We start from the raw sequence: 25,173 nt of genomic DNA on the forward strand, positions 1-25,173 counted from the left end.
GCATGTGCCCAGCCCCCTGGGCTCTTTACTGCTGGAGCTCCGCTCCTGTGCGCTCCTGCAGGAAATGACCCCTGCTTCTAGGAGATTTCCAGGCCCCGCCAAGAAGCTGGCAACTATCATCTGGGATAACGTGATAAAACTGCCAGTTTTTCTGAATGGCAATTTCAGCATGAATCGGATCAAGGTTATTGCTTACTTTATTCATCCAGTGCCTTTAATTCCGCTCCTTCACCATGGAGCTGAGACTGGCATACATGGTTCCCCCTCCCTCCGTTTTGACCTCACAAATAACACTGTGAGGAATGTAGGGCTGTGAGTGACCAGTACATTTCACAGCAAGCGGGGATCTGAACCCAGGCCCTCCTGCTCCTAATCCACGACACTGCTGGCTCTCAAGCTGAATTATGCCACTGTTGAAATGATACCACTGCAGGGTCTTAACAGTTTGTCTTTGAGCTCTGCTCAACAGCCTATTTTGCATAATGATTCATGCCAGTTTTGATTTAACTTGCCTACGGAATCCAATTTGCAACTGCGTTGGAGTGTTATTCCTGACTTGGGTGCAAGGACATTTGGTGCCCGGAATTAGTCAAAACTCCTGACTCAGCACTGCTGGAGCCGAGATGTGTGCACAAAGTAGCCTCTGTTCCAGCTCGGCTCAGTGTGTGATCAGAAGAGAGGGGGTTTGTATGAAACATTTATCAGTTTGTCATAGCATTGCTCAAGCATGGCTTGGAGCCAGAAGAAGGGGGCTATAAATCCTAGGGGGGGGGCCTGTCCTTTGAAGGGAAGGAAGCTGTGAGTCCAGCCCTGAGTGGGGAAGGATTTGCGAAGTCTGCCTCTGTTCCTGTGAAGTTTTCTATGTTGCCTGAAACACCTTCTTAAATCCACGGAAAGTCCATAAAGCATTTCAGCTCTCCTTTTCCCGAAAGCTTCTGCCTGTGTTGGGTTCCTAATTTCCACTTCCTGAAATCGATGTGGAAGAATAGGTTTCATTGTGTGCGCATTGGCATGTTCTGCTCTGCTGGAATCTGGCTGGTTCTGCTACAAATGGCCTTACCGATTTCACTTGGGATATGCACTTGTTTATTTATACCCTGCCTTTCTCCACAGCCGGCGCCCAAAGCGGCTTACAACATCGTTCTCCTCTCCTCTATTTTATCTTAACAAAAACCCTGTGAGGAAGATTAGGCTAAGAGTGTGTGACTGGCCTGAGGTCACCCAGCAAGCTACAATTACAGAGGTGGGATGTGAATCTGGGTCTCCCAGATAGGGTTCCCAGATCCCAGTGGGGTTCCCCCACTTTTAGGATCCTGGGTCCACCGCCGGCCAGCTGGCTGGCAGGGGAAACCCAACCCCAATGCAATGGCGTCACCAAGAAGTGACCTCATCATGTTGCCGACATTGGGAGTGATGCTTTAGTTTTTGGGCAAACTCTGTGGTTTTGAAGACAAAAAGCCCATAGAGTTTTGCCCAAAAACTATAGCTTCCCCCACGACATTGGAGACATGATGATGTCAGTTCTGGCCGCAGGGCTCTTTTTGTAGAAAAAGCCCAGCAGGACCTCATTAGCATAATAGGCCACACCCAACAGCAGGAACTCATTAGCATATTAGGCCACACCCCCTGACAGCACAGCTCATTGGCACATTAGGCCGCACCCCCATTTTAACAGAAGTGTGGTCATCCAGCCACACCCACCTTTTGCTTGTTATTCTGTTTACTTTGTTTGTTGTCAAAACCCAGGGCTTTTTTGGTAGCAGGAACTCCTTTGCATGTTAGGCCACACACCCCTAATGTAACCAATCCTAATATGTTCCTGCTGTTGGGTGTGGCCTATTATGCTAATGAGTTCCTGCTGGGCATGGCCAACTCGAGAGCCAGCCGGAACTCTGTCCCTGTGTGTTCCTGACCAAAAATAGCTCTTGTTCTGGGTGACATAATTGCACCCTGCATACTTTGCATGCATGGCAGAACATCCCAGAGAGGACCCCAGGAGTCCCCTGCCGCTGGCTAGGTAGGACCTGGCAACCCTTCTACCCCACAGTAGCCGAAGATACGGCAAACTGCAGACTCTGTGTATACATGAACATGTGCACATTTGGAGAATTGGGATGAGAGAGTTAGATCAGCAACTTCATAGACTGGCTTTTTAAAAAACACAGCTGGCTTATTATGTATATTCAGGAAACACCCAAACCCAGTTTGAGTTCTGGATGGGAGTGTTCCTGTGGAATGTGCATCCTGAATCGCTCTGGTGTTCCTTCAGATGGCCTCCCCACCTTGCTTGTGTAAGAGTTCAGGCATCCAGCCATCCGTTAGTCCCCCTCTCCGATGAGAAGTCAAACAGGTAGAATCCGATGGAAGAAATCAGATGCACACCAGTTGGAACAGCAATACAGGTATGGGAAATTGAACCTAGCTGATCACCTTAGAATCCCTCGACTCCACCTCAGAGTTCGAGGTAACTCAACTCTTGCAAGCCTCTGCCCTCTGAATATAAGACTCCTGCTAGATCAGGCCAGTGGTCTGTATAGCCCAGCATCCTGTTTCACGTTGACCCTGGAGAGCAAACAAATAGGGTGTATAGGCTTAGTCCTTCCCCTGTTATTGCCTCCTAGAATTATTAGTCAGAGGTGACTGTCCCTGAAGGTGAAAGTTCCCATATTTCACTATAGCCAGCCGTCTGTCTTCATTCCCAGTAATGCCATCTCAGCCCCTGTAGCATGCGTGGTTCATCGAGAACTCTAGACATGGCTAAAGGTAGTTGCCAAGTGTCATGGGTGTCATAGAATCACAGAATCACAGAGTTGGAAGGGGCCGTAGATGCTCAATGCAGGATCAGCCTAGAGCATCCCTGACAAGTGTTTGTCCAGCCGCTGCTTAAAGACTGCCAGTGAGGGGGCGCTCACCACCTCCCTAGGCAGCTGATTCCGCTCTTGCACAACTCTGACTGTCAAAAAGTTTTTCCTAATCTCCAGCGGGTACTTTTCTGCTCGTAATTTAAACCCATTCTTGTGAGTCCTCTCCTCTGCTGCCAACAGGAACAGCTCCCTGCCCTCCTCTAAGTGACAGCCCTTCAAATCCTTCAATAAAGCAATCATGTCCCCCCTTACCCTCCTCTTCTCCAGACTGAAGATTCCCAAGTCCCTCAGCCTTTCCTCACAGGGCTTGGTCTCCAGCCCCTTGAGCATCCGCCTCTTTCTCTTCTGCAGTCAGTCCAGGAGCTCTGGAAATGAGGCAACATCTGCTTATTTATTCCAGCACCACGGTGTAGGAAAGAACACCAAGTCCGGCAAGCCAGCAGGCCGAAGCCTTTTGGTAAGCCCCTCCAAACTGTGTAACAAGAGGAGCCAGCCGCCTTGAGTATACCTGTGACGAGAAATGGCATTGTTGTTACGGTTTCCAAATGGAACTGGGGCGAAAGGCACTGACTTACTCAGGGCTGCCGTATGAGGCCAAGTGTTGATGCAACCCATGTTCCCTCCATCAGTTTTTTAAGGGAATCCATCTGAATATGTATGAGTGCGAGCCAGCCAACACAGATAGACACGGGCATTAGGAAAGAGTGCTTTTGTGCCAAGGGGCAGCCAAGGCTGGATTAGCATAGTAGGATTAGTATAGTCAAAGGATTTCACTTTCCTCGTTAGCTTTGCTATAGATTTTCACCATGGCCCTTAGCAAGACTTTCTGTTTTGTTTTGTTCTGTTTGTACTGGGGAATTTTTGTTTGTTCACAAAGTATTTCAGGATAATCACATCCTTCAAACATTCTAATGCAGGACCACTGTTCTGTATATATACATGCTCTCCACCTCCCCAAGCATCAAGACATTGCTGGGCAGATCTTCCTGGGTTAGATTTCTGTTGAAGGAGAGAATTAGGGTTTCTGTACGATATTTGCCGAAGTGGTGGCTGAGATGTCTCTCAGGCAGAAGATCTGCTGTCTGCCCTTAGGTGACCAGGGATTCTTCATCCCACAGACCTTCACCTTCAGCCAACGTGCATCTAGTTTCTCTTAAAATATGCTAATTGTTCTTACTTTACACATTTTATCCTTCCCTTTGGGGGGGGGGATATCGCCATATATGACAATGCCAAGGTGTTAACATGTACACCACTTTTCATGGTGTATACGTGTGTTTGCGTCTTCAGAAAGTTCATGTTTAGAATATAAGTAGAGCCTGCTGGCTCAGACCACTGGCCCATCTATTAAGAACATAAGAACATAAGAACATAAGAGATGCCAATGTTGGATCAGGCCAAAGGCCCATCCAGTCCAACACTCTGTATCACACAGTGGCCAGAAATACCAGGTGCCATCAGGAGGTCCACCAGTGGGGCCAGGACATTAGAAGCCCTCCCACTGTTGACCCCCCCCAAGCACCAAGATGACAGAGCATCACTTGCCCCAGAGTCCCTGTCTATACCTTGTGGCTAATAGCCTCTGCTCCATATGCTTATCTAATTCCCTCTTGAAGCTGTCCATGCTTGTAGCCGCCACCACTTCCTGTGGCAGTGAGTTCCATGTGTTAATCACTCTTTGGGTGAAGAAGTGCTTCCTTCTATCCGTTCTAACCCGACCGCTCAGCAATTTCATGGAGTGCCCATGAGTTCTTGTATTACAGCATTCAGTTTCAGACAGCAGCCAACCAGTTGCTCTGAAGGGCCAAACAAGTAGGGCACAGAGGCTGAGGACTTCCCCTGATGCTGCCTCCTTGCACTGGTTTGCTGCCTCTGTATATGGTGGTTATGTTTGTTTGCTGATGGAGCTCTCCCCCCCCCCAGTGTTCCCCATAAGTTTTTTGACAACATGCTGGGCAGGGGAGCAGGTGTCTCTCTTTTCATCTGTGTCTTCATAACAGTAAGGTTTATGGGAACCACCTTTCTATGGTAAATGATGTGTGATTTGCCCCTTTATCTGCTCTTCTCCTTGAACAATTATTCCAGTGGTCAGGTGTAGCTGTCACTTGACTCCAGAAATATTCTTTCCTAACAATTAAGGAAATATCAGTTAAGCAATTCTTGAGCTTAACAAAGGAAGAGACAGCCAGCTTCTGTGAGAATATCCAATTCCGTATAGAGAGGGGAAGAGTGATGGCCCTTTGGCATACGAAGCATGCCTGTCAGTGACCAAGACAAGTCGGTATGTGCATTCCAAATGGGAGGGAGTGTGGCAGTATATAAAACACATCTTGTGACCAGGAGAGATTAGGAAGCTGATATGATGTTATTCCGATTGATTTTGCTATTGTATTTACACCTGAAGGTAAAGATCAGACACACTGGAAATCAATCGCCTGCCCCCCATGCTCTACCCCCGCCCCTCTGCAGCACCATTTGAATGAAACACTTACATCATTTTTATTGCGTGTCTCTGATAAAGATGAGCGAGCCGAGAGATTAATAGGCCTTTGCCCAACGACTGCCCATCTCTGGCATTGTAAAGTGTGCCAGTTCTAGAGTTCAAGGTGCCCTCCAGACGATGTTTTTGGGCAGGGAACAAGAACCAGGTGGGAAGCAGGAAAAGGCAGCAAGCCAAGGAGTTGGGGGTTGTGGCCTCGGACCAAAAGAATAAGTCTGGCAAGGCGATGCTGGGCAGAACAGAATGCACGACAAGGGTACACTTTTGTCTCTGAGATAACACTTGGATGTGAGATAAGAAACTGCAGTTCTCCAGTGGTGTTAGCACCAGCACGCGGCAGTGGCTAGTCAGCAGGGCCAGTTCATCATCTCAGGCAGTCACTTGGGGGCCAAAATGGCACAATGGGGCACTCTCCTACTTGTGCCACCGGTGCCCATTTAGATTCAAATCTGCAGCCTGCTTGGAAGACAGCAGTTTGACACAGAAGCTCCCCGTCCATTCCTGCCACTACAGGGAGCAGGTCTACGGAGAAGTCTCTACTGAGAAGCAGGTTTCAGATTTCAGAAGGCAATTCATAGGCCAGGTTAATTTTCTAGGAATCCGGAGGTTGTATTGGAAAGGTGTGTGTTTTTCTCCACAGAGTGGACTGGAAAATCTCTTTAGTGGGAGCAGCTTTGGATAAGGCACAGTTCTCAGTCTTCTTCTTTAATCTTTAAAGTGGACACAATTTGGATCTGCGTTACAGGAGTGGTATAGGAGTGAGCAAAGGAAAGATCTGAAAAATGGTAACAACAGCAGGACTTTAATGACCTGTCATAGGAAGATGATTGGAGCTGTGGTGGCTCAAGTGGTTAAGACACTGAACTGCAGGCTGTGGAAGGTTGGTAGTTCAGCAGTTTGAGACCCGAGTGTGCCGCATGATGGAGTGAGCTCCCGTCTCTAGTTCCAGCTCCTGCCAACCTAGCAGTTCGAAAGCAAGAAACTGCAAGTAGATAAATAGGGACCACTTCACTTGGTGGGAAGGTAACAGCGTTCCGTGCGCCTTGGCGTTTAGTCATGCCAGCCACATGACCACGGAAACGTCTTCGGACAGCGCTGGCTCTTCGGCTTTGAAACGGAGATGAGCACCGCAACCCTAGAGTCGGACTCGACTGGCTTTCGAGCAAGGGAACCTTTACCTTTACCTTTACATAGGAAGATGTCACAATGAGAAGGAGGGGTCAAAGTAAGAGGCTTAGGGAACGTGACCTTTGTATGAGAAAGGAGGGATAAAGGCTCGACCCATTGGCACCCCACCTCCAGTCCGGTCACAGGGAGTGAGTGCAAGGTTGGCTGCCAGCCCACGTCTGCCAATAAAAATTAAGAAATTGATTTCCTTTTGTTTGCCTGACAGGATGAAGGCTCTTTTTATGAGATAGTAAATGCAATCCATCTGCGAGCATGGCTAGATTTTTAATCGCGTTTGTTGGGCTTTCACTTACTCTGTTTTATGAGTTGCCGTTTCTATCCTCTCTGGCTCAGAGCTTGCCCCCAAGGAATAAGCAAGTACTGGATCTCGGATGAGCCCAAATGGGGACTGAACTAGGACTGTCAGTGGGATTCTGGAATTTTTAATGGATTAGCCATTTGGTTGCATTGTGTCCCACTCCTCTGAGAAGCTCACAGTCAAGCAATCAATCAATCAGTTTATTACGGTCAAAGACCCATTTGCTATTGTATTTACACCTGAAGGTACAGGTGTAATCAAAAACAGAATCAAAATACAGAATCAAAAACAGTCTCCAGATTATCGTAAGACATTACAGAGAGGGGGAAAAACAAACAAACAACCAAACAAACATCTCAAGGAGTATTAAGAAGCTCACAGTGCCCCAGGTTCCTTTCACTCTTCTACCAGGATCAAGACAAACCATGCAAGTTAGATTTATGAATCAAACCAGTTTGCTGAGCACGCCAGCACACTATCCGAGCAACTGCAGCTATTTGAGTAAAGGGCATACCAGGAATCCCTAATCTTGAACCTGCAGACAGCTTTTGCAATTTGGAGAAGAAGCTGCGGGTGCCACCAAAAAAAATGGCTGCCATGTCCAATCACAACACATTGAGAAATTCCAAGCCAGGCATCCTCTTATGATGGAAGCAGCTGTTTCCAAATGGCTGCTCTGTGCAAAGAGAAAAATGATGACTCCTGGCCCATTCAGAACCCTCTCCTGATCCATTGATGAGGAATGCTGCGATTGCCTCTTTGCCTGGAGGAGATGGAAGTGGTCACCACGAAACACACTGGTGATAGTGCCCTTGGGCACTCCAGTGGGGCCTGTTGGCGTATACAAAATGTTTAGTACCAATTGATTGGCACAGTAATGAGATAATACGGAGAACAAGAAAAACTGTGAAAAAGTGACGTTTAATATATGTCTTTAAAGAATCAAATAATATACATAATGATAGAAAAATATATTGACGGTGATCTTCGGAATGTCTTCCCGTTTCGAAGGAAGATCTTCTTCTGAACAAAGATGTAGGAGAAAAAATGTCTCTCAGAGATTCATATCCTCTGGTGACGTCTCACAATTATCAAGGAAGATTTTCAATGTTCGTAACAGCTGTAATGTGTAGTAGAACCTGCCATGGGCTAAGATAATTGTAATGTAAGTTCATGCAGTGCTTTTAGTTCTTGTATGCAGTCATCTGTGGCTGGGACGTTGGAGGAGGGACTGATAGTGGGAAAGAACCATGGATGATGTCCTTCGTTCGCTGCAAACGGTGTTGTCTGGGTGGAGGTGTGCACTGCATTATTGTATGCAAATTCAGCCAGCAGTAGCAAAGAGAACCAGTTATCCTGCTGATAGCTGGTGTAGCACCGGAGATATTGCTCTAAGGTGGCGTTGGTTCTCTCTGTCTGCCCATCAGTTTTGGGGTGATAGGCGGAAGACAGATGGATCTCAGTCCTCAAGGCCTGCCAAAAATGGGAGGAGAATTGTGGGCCGCGGTTGGAGATGATACTGGTCAGGATTCCATGTAACCAGAAGACATGGTGCAGATACAGGAGGGCGGTTTCAGCCCCAGTCAGGATTTTAGCACAAGGAACGAAGTGTGCCATTCTCTTAAATACATCCACTGTAACAAAGATGCAGGTGTGTCCTTGGGACCGGACGGAGTAGGTAAGGGATGTAGTAATCTGGAAGGTTTGGCTGGAACTTCTTTGGCGCGGTGGCAGGTGTCGCAGGAGCTTACGTAGTGATCGACGTCTGCCCGAACTCGAGGCCACCAGAATTCCCGAGTTAACAGGTGAGTGGTTTTATGGCACCCAAAATGCCCAGCAGGAGGAGCATCATGGGTGAGACGGAGAACTCGAGCCCTAAGAGGTCCCAGGGGAACATAAAGACGGTCACAGTGAAGCAGGAGTCCATCTCGGGTGGTTAGATTTCCTGTAGCACCTTGCTGAAGTTCTTCGAGGCGCTGTTATGCCCAAGCATTGGTGGCTTGACCAGTCCTGATGTCATCGGCTAGGGATTGTGGACAGGTACTGGTGGCAAAGACCGTGGGCGGCAGAATAGTGGTCTCTGGAGATTCCTCTGCTAGGGCGGGTGCATATTCTTGTTTTTGTGATAAGGCCTTTTGGTTTTGGGTATGAGGGATGTAGGATACCTTGAAGTTAAAACGAGAAAAGAACAAAGACCAGCGGATCTGGCGTTGGTTTAACCGGCGTGTGGATTGAAGTGTTCTAGATTTCTATGGTCTGTGAGGACTTGGACCGGGTGACGAGCCCCTTCAAGATGGTGTCGCCAGACTTCAAATGCTGCTTTGATCCCGCTAGAACTCCGGGCTTATTGATCTCCAATTGCGCAAGCGTGCCTCTTTGCATCTGGTTGTCAAGTCCCGGCGTCTCCGATCCCTCAGCCGGTCGACAGGTGGCGGAAAATCGGGTGGCGTGCTGCTGGGGCCAGGCACCACCTGATCGGTTTCAGGTGCAGGCTGTTCTGGAGGCTGGTGCTCATCCTTTCCGGTACTTAGGTTTGACAAAGACTCCCGTGCCTCCGATGGTGTTAAAGGCATGGAGTCCTCAGTTTCAGAGCTCCCAGGCACCAGGTCGGGGGCAGGCATGACAGTGTCTTTGAATTGTTAGAGGTGGGGGGGCAGCTGCAAGAAATCATAGAATCACAGAGTTGGAAGAGGCCATACAGGCCATCTAGTCCAACTCCCTGCTCAGTGCAGGATCAGCCTAAAGCATCCCTGACAAGTGTTTGTCCAGATGCTGGTTACAGACTACCAGTGATGGGGAGCTCACCACCTCCCGAGGCAGGTGATTCCACTGTTGAACAACTCTTACTGTAAAAGAGTTTTCCTAATATCCAGCCAGTACCTTCTCGCCCTTAATTTAAACCCATTCTTGCCAGAGCTATCCTCTGCTGCCAACAGGAACAGCTCCTGTTTAATCAGTTTACTCATGTGAGAACAGCCTATAGTCATGTCAATGGATGCATCCAAACTCATTCAAAGCTCCCTGATTGCAGCCAGTGAGCCAAAATCAGCAGAACATTCCTAGTCCTCAGTCTGTCATAAACTATATCTTGAAAGTAGAGGAAAGAGAGAGAGAGAATGTTTCTTATAATGTGTCATTCAGTTCAAGAGATACTAAATGGCTTACAATTCACTCAGTGAATTTGGATCTTATTCATGATTTGCTCCTTAGTTATCCATGGTTGTGATGCATGTGTCAGATCTGTTCTCGGCTTGATGAATGGTCCTGTAAGTTAAATGGAAAGGGAGAATGGGAAAGTGGTGGGATTTTTTTTATAGCATACCTCCAGAAGAAATCATTTTGGAGACCAGGTAAGCTGGTAGAGTGGTGTGTAAACTGTGGGATTGTATGGAGATGGCAGATGGGAAGGGAGAAGGGAAAGAAGATTGTCAGACTGCTTGAGGGAGGCTCTCAGAAACATCCAGTCCCAAGAGGTTTCTCGCTGTGTAAATCACCTATATTCACAGTTGGTAGATGTCAAAAAGGGAGGCAGAGAACAGCTCTACCTGTCAGGATGCTGGACAGCTCTACTGCATGGAAACACTCTGGCCATGAGAAACAGACCAACCAAGGCGGCCTTTTTTGCTTGGGCTTGCCAACAATATCTATCTATCTATCTATCTATCTATCTATCTATCTATCTATCTATCTATCTATCTATTGAGACTTGTATCCTGCCCTACCCCGTAAGCGGGCTCAGGGTGGCTTACAACATATAATCCAGTAAAACCATACAATCGTTACTAAAACAATTCATTAAAACAGCAATACAAGCAACCAAGATTTAGTCAACTAATTTCAGTCGTTACAAACAGTGCGGCAGGTCAACTGTTCTTCTTCAGTGTCTGCTGGACTCATGCCAGGGATGACGGGGTGCATTCTGCATAAACAGATTGCTGAGTCCATATATGTGTCCCTACTCTATATGTTGACATATATACATACATTCAGGGTATATAGGTAAGGTAATATTAATGTTGGAGTTTGTTCCCAGACTTCAAGCTCACTTGCAGATCATGGGACCTACTGGCAGGCACCAGCATTTCTATTCTTTATTTAGAATTTTATGTCCTGCTTTTCTCCCCATTGAAAAGCCAAAGTGGTTTATGACATTGTTACCCCCTCCTCCATTTTATCCCTGCAACAACACCCCTGTGAGGTAGATTAGGTTGAGAGAGAGAGAGTGGCATGCCCAAAGACACCCCAAACGGTCATGGCAGAATGGATATTTGAACCTGGGCCTCACAGATCTAACTACTATACCATGCCGAGACTGCTATATGGTATTTTTGGCCACTGTGTGACAGAGTGCTGGACTGGATGGGCCATTGGCCTGATCCAACATTGGTTTTTCTTATGTTCTTATGATGTAACTGTGTGTTGAGTTCTAATTGTTGTAAACCACTTTGGGAGCCAACCTTGACTGAAAAGCTGTGTGTTAATATAATCACTATATACACTTTGCCTTATGCTCTCTCCTTGTAAAGTTAACCTCATGCCAAGGGTAGCGGGCATCACCTCCCCTGCTCCACAGAGCCCCCTTTCCCAGCTTTTCTCATCTGATTCCCAATTCCGCCCAATCAAGCTGTGTTCCCCTTCAGTGTTAGCAGAGGTTTGTAAACATCCGTGAAGATGTTGCTTTTCTATGTTCTATGGAAGAATCCACCAAACTGTTAGGATCTTGAAACAGCCTATCTTGTGGCTTCCCTTGTGGGCGCTCTCTGCCCTTAGAGCCGAAGTTTAAAGGATCAATGGCATATTGATCTTCTCAATAACATCATTACTTGGATGCATATGCCGAGGTAGTAAAATGAATGAAGAATTAAGAATTGCTTGTGTCCTTGCCTCAAGGTTGAGCTGGCCAGAAAACTGCAGCTAAATTGGGTGTAAAATTGGGCAGGAGAGTTTTTGTTCCTTTAGATATACAAATGGATTTAGATATATGCAAAACAGCCAAAAAGCCTGGCGTTAGGGGAAAGGGGAGGGGGTAGTGGTTCCCCTTTTCTTCTCTAGCATCGGGCTCTGTTGCCTTGCTTAAGTCACCTGCTTCCGTAGTCATCTTTCTGAACATGTACATCTGCCTTGATAGCAACCAGATCATTGGTCCATCCAATGCAGTCTTGTCTAATCTGATTGGCAGATCTTTTGCTGCATTTTTGCCTGAGATTTTTTTAAAAAAACTGAAGAAGCTAGAGACTGAACCTAGAACCTTCGTCGTGCACTGCCACTGAGCTCTGGGCCCTTCCCATATCACTTCAGATCTGGTTTCAGATCTGTGAGCCACAGTGAGCAAGATGATTTGGGTCCTGGTTACAAGAAGGTGGTGTCTTGTGGAGGGCTCTTGACTAAGGAGGCCTCCTCTTGCTGTTTCCCTTCCTGTAGTTAGCAGCAGTTGATAACCCATCTTCAAACTGTGGAGAGACCCATGTTTGGACAGTCAGCTAACCCTAATTAAGCTAAATCATGGTTTCATTGTGTGAACTGAGCTTCAGAGTAGAAAAGGAAAAGGATTATCATAGACATATGAATGCACAACAGGCCTTTTGCTAGTCTAAAATGAACACTTGCTTCATCTGTTCATTGCGCCTTGGCTTGTGGAGAAACACATGTTGGAAGGATTATTGGCCTAATATGGGTGGCTCAAGTGGTTAAGACGCTGAACTGCAGGCTGTGGAAGGTCAGTAGTTCAGCAGTTCAAGACCCGGGTGCCGCAAGACGGGGTGAGCTCCTGTCTCTAGTTCCAGCTCCTGCCAACCTAGCAGTTCGAAAGCAAGAAATTGCAAGTAGATCAATAGGTACCACTTCGGTGGGAAAGTAACAGCGTTCCGTGCGCCTTGGTGATTAGTCATGCCGGCCACATGACCACGGAAACGTCTTCGGACAGCGCTGGCTCTTCGGCTTTGAAACGGAGATGAGCACCGCAACCCTAGAGTCGGATTCGACTGGCTTTCGAGCAAGGGAACCTTTACCTTTACCTATGGGCACATGAAGCAGTCCATCGAGGTCACTGTTGTTAGCTTTGACAGGCAGCAGCTCTCTGGGGTCTTGGGTAGGATGTCTTCCACATCACCTACTACCTAATCCTTTAAACTGGAAATACTGAAGAGTGAAGTTGGGACCTTCTGCATGCAAAGCGGATGTTCTGCCAATGATTTTCCCATAGGAAGCTCCCATCCATCGAATGACAGTTGCCCTATCAAGATCAGTAGAGCCTATTCAGGCTGACAGTGGGTCTCCAATGTCTCAGGTGGAGGGCTTTCCCATCACCTACTGCCTGGTCATTTTAAATGGAGATGCTGGGGATCGAATCTGGAACCTTCTGCATGTCAACCAGATGCTCTGCCACTGAGCCACGGCCCCTCGCCATATTGTGATAGGGATCAGCTCCTTGCCATGCTGTATGGCTTTAACATCACTGACCGCTACCTACTGTAAACAACTGGAGAAGGAGCTGTTAAAGCTGTTAAACTGAATTTACAATAGCCAAGGGGAGGAGGGAGAGAAGGAGGCTCCTTCCTTGTGAGTAAAACACCTGTCACACCTGCCAGGAGTCCTGCTAATTACACAGCAACTTTATTATGTCCCACTTGGAAGAACAAACAATAGCTGAAGTCTTGAAAAATGAGCAAGCTTCTATATATTTTTTTTCCCCTCTCCTCCTCTTCTTTTTGACAATAGATTAATGCAGACGGAGCCAGCATTCTCTGGATGCTCTCGGAAGCGCCGAGAGACTCAAATGACTTGAAGCCTCTCTTCTTTGTTACTCGTGTTCCATAATAAAGTAATTGTGCAATTAGAAATAGATTAGCGACAGCAGAGAGATCCTTTTCTTCCCTCCCTCCCTCCTTCTCCTTGGCGCAGGTAAAAGACAGGCCTTTTGAATGTGTTTGAAGTGTGAATGCGGTGGCTCTTCCTCATCTAGCATTGACCTTCTGTTAGCCCCTGGCAGCTTCGACAAAACAGAAGAGAAACTTCTCCTGGCGTAGATTTTTCTTCTCTGTGTTGTATGAATAAATTGCAGCTCCTTGATTAAGGCGCCAAGGAGTGTGTCTCTCCCCCTCCCTCCCTCTCCCTCTCTGAGCTTGGCGATGGATTATTCTTTTCCTGCAGGTTCTTGCCACTTGCCAGTCATCCCAGAGGCAGGTGGCTGCAAACTGAATGTATTTATTTAGGTACTGATACCCCACTGGTCTCCCTGATGGGAACCCAAAGTGGCTTACGAAATCATCAACCCAACTTCCACAAGTCCCAGTGACTCCCTAGTGGGGTTTTCAAGGCAAGTTGTTCAGAGGTGGCTGGCTGTTGCCTTCCTCTGCATTGTAACCCTGGCCTTCCTTGCTGGTTTCCCATCCAGGGATGACCCCGCTTGGTTTCTAAGATGAGTGCCCCCATTTTGTCTTCAGAAAAAGCACTCCAGTGAGGTTGATTTGGCTGAGAGAGAATGAGTGGTCACTGGACCAAGGTCACTCAGCCCAGCTTTCATCATGACAGAGGGGGGGGGGGATTTGACTCTGGGTCTCCCAGATCCTAGCACAGCACTCTAACCACTACATAATGCTGTCTGTCTGGTTGACAGAAGCTGCTGGACCCACACTTGATGGACCCAGACCAAAATCTTGTGCAGTTTTTCCCCCTTGTGTGCTGAGCCCACACACACACACACGGACTATACTCAAACACGCAGGGCAGAGGTCACATCAAAAGTATTATATAGTACATTTTTATCCTATTTGCTCTCCAATGGTGTAGTGGTTAAGTGCGCGGACTCTAATCTGGGAGAACCGGGTTTGATTCCCCACTCCTCCACTTGCACCTGCCGATGTGACCTTGGGTCAGTCACAAGCTCTGGCACAGCTGTCCTTGAAAAAGAGCCGTTTCTGTCAGAGCTCTCTCAGCCCCACCCACCTCACAGGGTGTCTGTTGTGGGGAGGGGAAGGGAAAGGAGTTTGTAAGCCGCTCTGAGACTCCAAGTGAAGGGCGGGGTATAAATCCAATCTCTTCTTCTTCTTCTTCTTCTTCTTCTTCTTCTTCTTCTTCTCTGTCAGGGTGGTGCATAGTAAGCAAGCCTCGTGGAACCCTGGGGAATTGAACTTCACAATCCCTAGTCCAACATTTTAATTGCTACGTCAAGCTGGCTGTTGGCTTGGCATATGCAGTGTATGTCTTCAGTGTGTACTTGCTGATATGCCCATGTCGATTTTCTTCAGAACATCCATATGATCAAGGGTGGAGTGGGAGCGCATGACCCTGCTCCCCAGTCCATGCATAGGTTGTGCCCTGTTCCGGTCAGTCCACAGAGCTTGCCAGCTGTTGTGCAAACTTAGGGCCAACCTCGATGTGATTGGACAGACACATATCTTCTTCACGTGCCTGCTACATTCAGTGGGGGAATGGGGTGTGTGTGTGTCTTTATACCAGAAGGTCACCTAGGGTGCTGAAGACTGCAACTTCCCTGTGACTCTGCTGTGTCCTCAGGCAATTTTCTCCTAGGGAGGAGCAAATGTTCTTTTGTTTCATTCTGTATTAATTTATATTTGTGTCAAGTGTTTCAGTTGCCAGTTTTGTGATATTGACTCAATTGATTTGTTTGCAATGTGTACCCATGGTGTCCAGTTTTGGTAGGCGCTGTGTACATACAGTGTATACCATTTCTGCAGACACTTTGTGGATGTTATTTGGTCCCTTCAAGAAAACCCAGTAGTGGTGAACAATATAAAGTTAAGGCTGCCTTACCATCCATGTAATGTGGTGACTCTTGTGGAACTGTAAGGAGAACACTATGATGGACTTCCAATGACTCATAAATCATTGGGGCCCTGTCATGATCCCCAGACCAATGATCACATCTTTTGGGTGGAACTTGAACTTAATCCAGAACAAGTCTTCTATGGACCGCCTACCCATGATTTGCTAGGGACCGATTATAAACAAAAGCCAGTTGATGCAAACGTTTACAATGTGTTTCTTACAGGCACAGAGCATTGAAAAATATGGTGAATGCAATGTCTTTGTGTGTGTGCAAAGTGTTGTCAAATCACAGCCGCCTTATGGCAACTCTGTGAGGTTTTCAAGGCAAGAGATGAACAGAGGTGATTTGCCATTGCTTACCATTGCATAGCAACCAGGGCCGGCTCACCCACTAGGCGAACTAGGCATTCGCCTAGAGCGCCGGGCCCTGGATGGGGTGCCGAAATGTGCCTCCCCCCGCCAAAAGCCCGTGTGCTATTGCTGCTCCCAGCCATGTGGCATGGGGCATGTGAACGAGGAGCGCAAGGCCGCCTCGCCTTCCCCCTCCGCCCGGGGTCGGCTTTTGTAAATCCAAATGTGGGGTGTTTTGGTTTAGGTGCCCGGAAACCTTGCCACCTCCTCCTCGCTTGCCTAAAGGGGGAGAGAAGTAGGACTTCCTTCTCTCCAGGCTCTGCCTTGAGATTGGCAACCCCATAATTGGGTGCGTGGGGGGTGCCAGAAGGTAGCCCCGCCTAAGGTGCAAAAAAACCTTGGGCTGGCCCTGATAGCAACCCTGGACTTCCTTGGAGGCCTCCCATCTTAGCTTCTGAGATCTGACTAGACTGGGCTAGCCTGGACTCTTCAGGCCTGAGCAAATTTTTTTACTGGCTTCAATAGGATGAGACATTCTGGGTGGAAGGCCTAGTAAACTTCTCCAGCCTTTTCATTTTGTTGTTTGTTTATCTCCAGGTCCTGTGGCTGTGATCAGTGGGGAAGAAGACTCTGCCAGCCCCCTTCATCACATCAACCATGGCATCACGGGGCCTTCATCTCTGGATGCTGGCCCAGACACAGTCGTGATTGGCATGACCCGCATCCCCGTCATTGAGAACCCACAGTACTTCCGGCAAGGCCATAACTGTCATAAGCCAGATACATGTAAGTGTGTTTACTGTTTCCCTTTCTTGTTCTTCCAGGAATAAGAATAGAACAGGTAAGAAGGGAAGAAGAGGTTGGTAAGAAAGAGAAGAGAGTTGAGGAGTTCTAAGGAAGTGAGGTTATATGGGAGGAATGTGGGTCTTGTATGGTCCAGAAACCAGAAGTGAATCTCGTGTCCTATAAAAAAAGCACAACATACACGTAGGCATTTCAGAAGTTGAATGTTAGTGTCACCAGCCAAAAAACCACTTCCTCTAGTTTTGGCATTGACTTCCTGGAATCCTGAACGGGAGATCCCAGTGACAGAGAGTATAAGGGGGGTGCCAAGGCCTTTGTTATGCAGGGTACAGTAAGAGGACCCTGACTTTGCTGGCTTGGGATTCCACATGGGCTGCCATCTTGAAGAGTGGCCACCCTGGAGGCTCCACAGGTCAGGACCATCTGGAGGTCTTAAGACCAAATCAGCCAATTGATTTCCTTCACAAGGATTCTGCACAGAGACACAAGAAGCAAGAAATCAGACCATTAATGATAATGAATGAGTAACAAAGAAATATTATACATGTGAACAGAAGGATCCATATTGTGTTAATGTTGATTAGAAGGCAAAGATCCCAAAAGAGACAGTTCCCCAAATACAGCACACTACAGGCAAGGGCTCAAATTCTGATGATTACACAAAGAGACAACAGCAGTAGAAGAGCAAAGAGTTTCAAGAATTGGTGTGGCTTTTATAGAAAAAGGCTCACGTTTGTCTTTCCGTTAAGAACCCTTCAATTGCTCTTTTCCAAAAGTTAGGGTGTTTGGGGCATGTAGCTAATCTGGAACAAGGTATTTGATGCTGGCATTTCCCCCCCCCCCCCTAAATGGGACCAGTTTGCTTTATCCAGTTTGCAAAACAGTAAACCTGTTGTTATGGATCATTTTTCATTACGGTTCTGTTATTATCCTGAATGGTTTATTTCTTGGTTCTTGTCCTCCTTTCTACCATCTGTGTAGAAGGCAGATAGATACCTGTCCTCAAACCTGAACACAGAACTCCTTCCAATGAAATATATAGCATATTCGCTGAGTGATAAATCATTCTTTCCTGTTGACTACGAGTCCTCATAATCCACAAGAATTTTAAAAATATATATAACCACCTAGAGTGCATAATGTTGGTCACTTCATATCCTCAGCGTTTCAGATTGCCCAAAATGGCTCCAAACCAAACCATATGAAAGGCTATGGCATCTCTCCCCCTCCCTTTCCCAACACTGTCTCATGCGCTTTCCATTCATGTGCTTTGCATTGTCCGTGTTTCTTGCATCTATTCAGGACTGTGGGGAAATAAAATGGTATTATCACCGTGTTCTTAGCACTGGAGAATACTTGGTGTCTTGAGGTCACCCTCAGTGAATGTTTGCAGGTTTGTTAAGGATCAGGGAGTGTAAGTTGAAGATTGTTTCAGAAATCCATACATGCATTAGGCCAAAGGTCCTGCACCCTTTCAGTAGGATGGAAAGCTTTGAGAAATTTAATCAGATTAATTAGCTAACTTCAGTTGATTTGGCTGTGCCAAATATTCACTCTTTTTCATTTTCCAAGTTAAAATTTTGACTTGCTTTTGGTAGGGTGGTGACGATTTCTGTTGAAATTCACAGGTTTTGTAAACAGTTGCTCTTTTCCCACCTTGTTCTGTGCTCTTGCTTCCCTTGACTGCTGCTGTTGTGGGGCAGATTCCACCCTTCCTTTCTTTTTACCCCCCTGAATGAGTCACACAAGTCATCCCATCCGGTTAGGGATCATCTACTGGATCACTGTCCTCTGTCAGCAATTAGACAGTATGGATTATTTAAATCAACAAGCAAACACTTCCTCAAGGAATACAGAAAAATCAACAGAAGAGTTTTTCATCCTTGCCAAAAATGTTGAGCCCTGAACTTTTGGGGGAGCCCATTTTCAGTTGAGTTGAAAATTAAGCACACATTTTTCAAAGGGGGTAGATGTGTTTTTTGCTCTGGTTTGCTAATGTGATGTGGATTTTGAAAAAAAAGAAAATAAAACCCTTACTGTTGGCCTTTCTTTCCAAGAATTAATGGTAGTTTCTATTTGGTAAATTCTGAATTTTAAATTATCTTGCATATCTTCAAGATATGAAACGGCCCCTTGTATTGGTATGTGCCATGCACATTTATTTAAACTGTCTGCCTTGGTAGTCAACTAATCTTTTGGCAGCCATACCTCTTTGGTTTCATGTAACATTACTTGTCCAGTGTAAATGCCTACAGTGTCAAACTCTTGAAGCCCCCAGGCATGAACGAGGCGCCCACATTCATCTACCATTTCTTCCCTTCTCTGACACGCATTCAGCAGAACCAAGTAGTGAAGGATTTCCTAGCCTCCTCCAGACTGTCACTTTTGCATGTGAATGTTCCCCACAAAGATTCCTTGAATACAGAGCACTGAGCTCTGTACAAAGCTGAGCTCTTCTACAAAGAGGGACATTCCTTAGCTGAGACTAAGCACTAAACTGGTGCTTCCATTACTGTTTTGCTCAGCTGGGCTATGTTCTGTTACGTTCACACCCATCTCACGTGCAACAGTACATGTTCTTGTTTTTCCCCTAGCAAAGAGGCACATACTAAGTGAATGTGGAGGGAGTGGGAGGGTGAGATGTGGAGCAACGGAAGGACAGAAGCTACCTCAAACAGCACATGCATAGTGCAAAAGGCAGCAACCAAAACTGGAATAGCAGTGGATTCCCTAATGAAATCTAGCGGGCAAATTTGGAGGATAGTTTTGGCAGCATCCCCAATGAGGATATGCCAGTGTTCTCTTTTTTGGGGGAAAATAAGTCGTTTCTCTCTATGTGTTTAACAGGGGCACCATGAGACAGGAAGAAGTGGGCCCTATTCTGGTGGCATTTGTTGTAGAGAGACCGTATGGCGTAGTAGTTAGAGTATCAGACTAGGATCCAGGAGACTTGGGTTCATATCTCTGACATGTGGTATTCTGGATAGCCTTAGACCAGTTGCTGTCTGTCAGTTTTACCTACCTAACAAGGTTGTGGTGAGAACAAAATGGGCGGGGAGAGACTTCTGTTCACCACCCAGAGCTCCTTGGAGAATAAGTGGGATAAAAACGTATAGCTGGATAAAAGAGAGCCAGCGTGTCATGGTGGCTCAAGTGTCAAACTAAAACCTGGGAGAACCAGGTTTGAATCCCCCCTCTGCCATGGAATCTTGCTGGGAGACCATGAGCCCAGTCACAGTCTCTCAGCCTAACCTACCTCACAGGGTCTTTGTTTTGAAGCTAGGCTAGAGAAGGAGAGAACACTGTGATAAGCTGCTTTGGGTCCTCATTGGGGACAACGCAGGGTATAAATAACAATAAGCACAGTGTAGAAGAGTTTGAGTGTAGCGGTGCAGACCCTTCCTCAAGGGGGAGCTTAGATCTCAGCATTCTCTGCAGTTTAACTCTCTTTTTGGTGTGAACAGCACAAGAATTAACGTCTCTATTAAGCGCTTGTTAAACTGAAGTAATGTTTTCTGTGCACATCCCCCCCTTCCTCCCATAATGGAATGTTCCCCTTGGGATCACCCCGTTGTTTGAAATAGGCGCTGCTGCTAGTAGACGAAGTAGAAGACTTAAGGTTTGTAATTTGGAGTGAACCCATCAAACAGTGGCGACGCTTCAATCACCAGGGCAATGGGCTGCATCCACTTAATTGCACCCGGCTTCGTCGTTGATTACAAGGCATTTATTTTGTTGTGTTTTGTATGGAAGTGGTAGATTGGTCTGACTAGGCAGAGAAAGTCAAGAAGCAACACCGGCAAATGCAGCTTTTTTAAAACTTCAATTTCTCTCATTTTTCTTTTGTGTTCCTAGAATGCACCAATATTAGTGTGCTTTCTGAACCATGATGCCTTGAAATTTCTCTAGCTGTCAACTGTGACATTCTTAATGTATGCTAGATACCACACTTACGTGATGGACATTGGTTTAAGCAGTGGATTACAGTTTGTTCTGCATTGGAAATGTCCCTGTAAGCCAAGCTGAGTTTCTTTGGATTAACAGAGATCTGGTACAGCCAAGGGACATGTTGTTGGGATATTTCAGAGGAGAAGGTTGTATAAGTGAGGGTTGAGGGAGTCGTAACTTTCAGGTCTAAGCACACATCGTTCTGGGATGGATCTTTGGGTGGGGTTACCAATTGTTACTCGTTCTGTTCTGCACTTGTTCAGCTGTTTTGCAGCATTCATATTTTGGTTCCAATGGCCCACTGTGAACTTGTGTGATCTCCATCTGTGTGTATGATGCACATTTTGATATGTGCATTACGTATTCCAAACATATTTCAACCTGTATTTCCATAGTACTTCAAACATGATAATATGTATCCAAATCCCTACCCAATGTGTACCCTATATGTAATTGGAGACACACCAATGAAAAAGAAGCAATTCTATTGGTCGCAATGGGCAACTTGGAGCAGAATTGCTTATTGTGCTTAAGGATGTACACTTGGATATACTTGAGTGGAATATAAACTAGAATGTAGCAGTTTCATATCAGCTCTGGGATATCCAAAATGACCCAAAGCATCCTCAGATTCCTTGAATAAGGAAATAAGGAATAAGGAAAAAAATATATATTGGAGCGAAGAAGTAGAGAGAGGAAGTTGGTCCACCAAAGAGCTGTTTGGCAGAGTTTCCCTGCCTTTAAATTTTAAAGGGCCATTATTTTCTGTGGGGGGTAGAAAATAATGTCTCCATAGAAAATAATGGTCCTTTAAAGGGAGGGAGAGGCTGTAAACAAGCTTCCTTTCTTTCCTTTTCTGCTCCTGCTGCATCTGGGGGTGGTGGGAAAATGGAGGAGCAATTGCTAAAATGGTCCTGAATTTTCAGGACCTGAAAAAAACAAAAAAACCTCTAGCTGGTAACAATCTTGAAGAGTAAGGAGAGTCCCAAAAATTCAGGGCAACAAAAAGAACGCCCAATTCACATCCAGATTCAAAATTAATTTGAGAACTTTTGTTGTGCACACCCCTAATTGTAGGGAAAACTGGATATATTCCTGGAGAGGGCAGCTTGTCTTGGAAAGTTTAAGGACTGGAACCACCTTAGTTTTGTTTTGTTTTGTTTGTTTTTTTAAACATAAAATGGGTTAGTGAGAACAAGGAATTCTGCACTCAGATACCAGCTATATAGAGGAGACCAACATACAACAAATGGGCTGTCCAGTAGTGTATCTATAATATGTGCTAGTGCAGTTAACTGATTTCGTTTCCTTTTCTCTCTCATAATTTTGTCCTTTCGTAGTCATTCCAGAGTGATAAATCAATGATGCTTTGAATGACAGATAGCTTGGCTAGTGATATCTGTAATTTGACTATGGTTCCATTTATTGCTTTTATGAAAGTATTATATAGAACCAATATCCAGCAGAGCACTCTGAGTAGGGGATGTGCATGGAAATTTGATCTAGATTTTATCTGGGGTCATTTTAATCTTTTTTCATTTCTCTCCATTGTATTCTTAGTTGATTTCATCATGTAACAACCTCCTCCTGCAACTTTTTTGTTGTTGTGTTTGCCCCCTCCCATTGTGATTAAATTCTCAGGACTGTAGCCCCCAACCAAAGGGTTCCCCAAGCCCAATTTCAGTCTGTTATTGTCAGGACCCCACCCCCTCCTCCAGACAAGACCCCCTTGGCCAGTGGGGTCCCCCTCTTATTTTGGACTTGGTTACTTTAACACAGGGGTCGTTTCATAGAAAAAGAGCTAGGGGAACTCATTAGCATAACCCATTAGCATATGCCACGCCCCCTGACATCACCGGAAGTGTGTCATAAGGCCACACCCCCTGACATCACCGGAAGTGTGTCATAAGGACACACACCCCGCCCCCAACGGTCCCGGCCGCCGGCGCTGGCCTTGCAGCTCCACTGCCGAGCCCCATGAGGGGCCCAGTGGTGGACCTGCAAGGCCGGCGGGAGTGCAAGGAAGCCCCGCGAAGGCCCTTCCTGGCCCCAGGCAGGCAGGGGTGGGGAGAGGCAGGGAGGAAGCAACTTACCTTCCCTCTTCTCCTGCCTCCTCCTGGCTGAATGAGGGCCAGAAGCGGGGCGGCCGGAAGCAGGGGGCAGGGCTTCGTCATGTGCCCGCCCCCCCGTACCTCACCCGGGGGAACTGCGATCCCCCCCGATCCCCCCCGAAATGACCTCTGCTTTAACAGGCACCGGTTTTACAGTCTTAACTGCCAAGGGGACCTGAAACTCGGAGAGTCTCATAAAGCCACCTGGGTTCTGCCATGGCATTGGAAATCTCCAGGGACAGGAGAGGATGAGTGTGCTGGCATCACAACCTGATTAAGTGCACTCTCTCCCAGTTCAGGGTTCTCAATAACAACAAGACTTCACTTCATTCTCAATAACAAAAGACTTTTTAATCCTGGAGAATCTGGGCATACCTCAGAGGTATCTGTCCAGCCCAAGGAAGCTGCTATTACATTAAGCACTGTCCGGTTCCGCTTTTTCCTTTTTTTTTTTTTACTCAATCAAGTCATTAATTTATGTTCCATCCTGTTTCAGGAGCTAGCTTGACTCGCCCAAACTTTTGTGTCAATGCAGATGTGGCTCACTTGGACCAAATTAAAGTATGTTAGCCATGCTGCCTCACCCAGGCTCTTTGTGCCCGTGGAGATTTGGCTCACAATAGGCTAATCAAGGTATTTCCCCCACTTTTCCCCACCACAGTTTGACAGCAAGTTAACTTTAAACCAGCTGGTCAGATTCAAACTTTTTTATCTTGACCCAAGCCAAAACCAGGGTGGCTCAGATCCAACCTACCCTGAAAATCTTCTGTCCATAAAAGAAAGAGCCCAACAGACTGTTGGATCAGGCCAAAGGCCCATCCAGTCCAACACTCTGTGTCACACAGTGGCCAGAAATACCAGGTGCCATCAGGAGGTCCACCAGTGGGGCCAGGACATTAGAAGCCCTCCCAGCATGGAAGACGGACAAGCATGGACGGCTTCAAAAGGGAATGAGATAAGCATATGGAGCAGAGGTCCATCAGTGGCTATTAGCCACAAGGTATAGATAGGGAAAGTACCTCTTTCTCTACCTGCTCTTTCCCATGCATAATCTTATAAACCTCAATCATGTCACCCCTCAGTCGTCGTTTCTCCAAGCTAAAGAGCCCTAAGCGCCTTAACCTTTCCTCATAGGGAAAGTGTTCCAACCCTTTTATCATTCGAGTTGCCCTTTTCTGCACTTTTTCCAAAGCTATAATATCCTTTTTAAGGTGTGGTGCCCAGAACTGCACACAGTATTCCAAATGAGGTCTCACCATTGATTTATATAGGGGCATTATTATATTGGCTGATCTGTTTTCAATACCCTTCCTAATAATCCCCAGCATAGCATTGGCCTTCTTTATTGCAGTCACACACTGTCTCGACATTTTCAGTGAGTTATCTACTACAACTCCAAGATCTCTCTCTTGATCAGTCTCTGCCAGTTCAGACCCCATCAACGTGTATTTATATTTAGGATTTTTGGCTCCAATGTGCATCACCTTGCACTTGGCCACATTGAACCCCATTTGCCATGTTGACGCCCACTCGCCCATCTTTGACAGATCCCTTTGGAGTGCCTCACAATCCTCACTGGTTTTCACCACCCTGAACAACTTCGTATCATCCGCAGATTTAGCCACTTCACTGCTTACTCCCAACTCCAAATCATTAATGAACAAGTTAAAAAGCAGTGGACCAAGTACTGATCCCTGTGGTACCCCACTGCTTACCCCCCTCCACTGGGAGAACTGCCCATTTATACTCACTCTCTGTTTTCTATTAATTAGCCAGTTTTTGATCCATAAAAGGACTTGTCCTTTTATCCCATGATTTTTGAGCTTACTTAGGAGCCTTTGATGAGGAACTTTATCAAAAGCTTTCTGGAAGTCAAGGTAAACAATATCTATTGGATCCCCCTTGTCTACATGTTTGTTCACCCCCTCAAAGAACACTAATACGTTAGTGAGACAAGATCTTCCCTTACAGAACCCATGTTGAGTCTGCCTCAAAGGGTTTTGTTCATCTATGTGCCTACTAATTCTTTCCTTAATAATGGTTTCCACCAATTTACTCGGTATCGACGTCAGACTGACTGGCCTGTAATTTCCCGAATCTCCTCTGGAACCCTTTTTAAAGACGGGAGTGACATTAGCTACCTTCCAGTCCTCAGGAATGGAGGCAGATTTTAAGGAAAGATTACATATTTTTGTAAGGAGATCCAGAAGTTCACTTTTGAGTTCTTTCAGAACTCTCGGATATATGCCATCTGGGCCTGGTGATTTATCAGTTTTTAAGTTGTCTATCAGTTTTAGGACCTCCTCTCTCGTCACCTCAATC

The 25,173-nt window shown here is 46.3% G+C and overlaps 1 protein-coding gene across 3 annotated transcripts in view; it reads left to right on the forward strand.

The window, feature by feature from the left end:
- NTRK3 (neurotrophic tyrosine kinase, receptor, type 3) overlaps positions 1-25,173 on the forward strand; it is a 534,208-nt gene that overhangs the window by 341,649 nt on the left and 167,386 nt on the right. For all 3 annotated transcript variants that reach the window (XM_015411889.1, XM_015411895.1, XM_015411905.1), the window contains one exon: positions 16,586-16,774. In XM_015411889.1, the coding sequence (XP_015267375.1) occupies positions 16,586-16,774 (189 nt within the window). The remainder of the gene's footprint in view (positions 1-16,585; positions 16,775-25,173) is intronic.

Source organism: Gekko japonicus, unplaced genomic scaffold (genome assembly GCF_001447785.1).
Source record: "Gekko japonicus isolate JY-2015 unplaced genomic scaffold, Gekko_japonicus_V1.1 scaffold654, whole genome shotgun sequence".
Taxonomy (NCBI): domain Eukaryota; kingdom Metazoa; phylum Chordata; class Lepidosauria; order Squamata; family Gekkonidae; genus Gekko; species Gekko japonicus.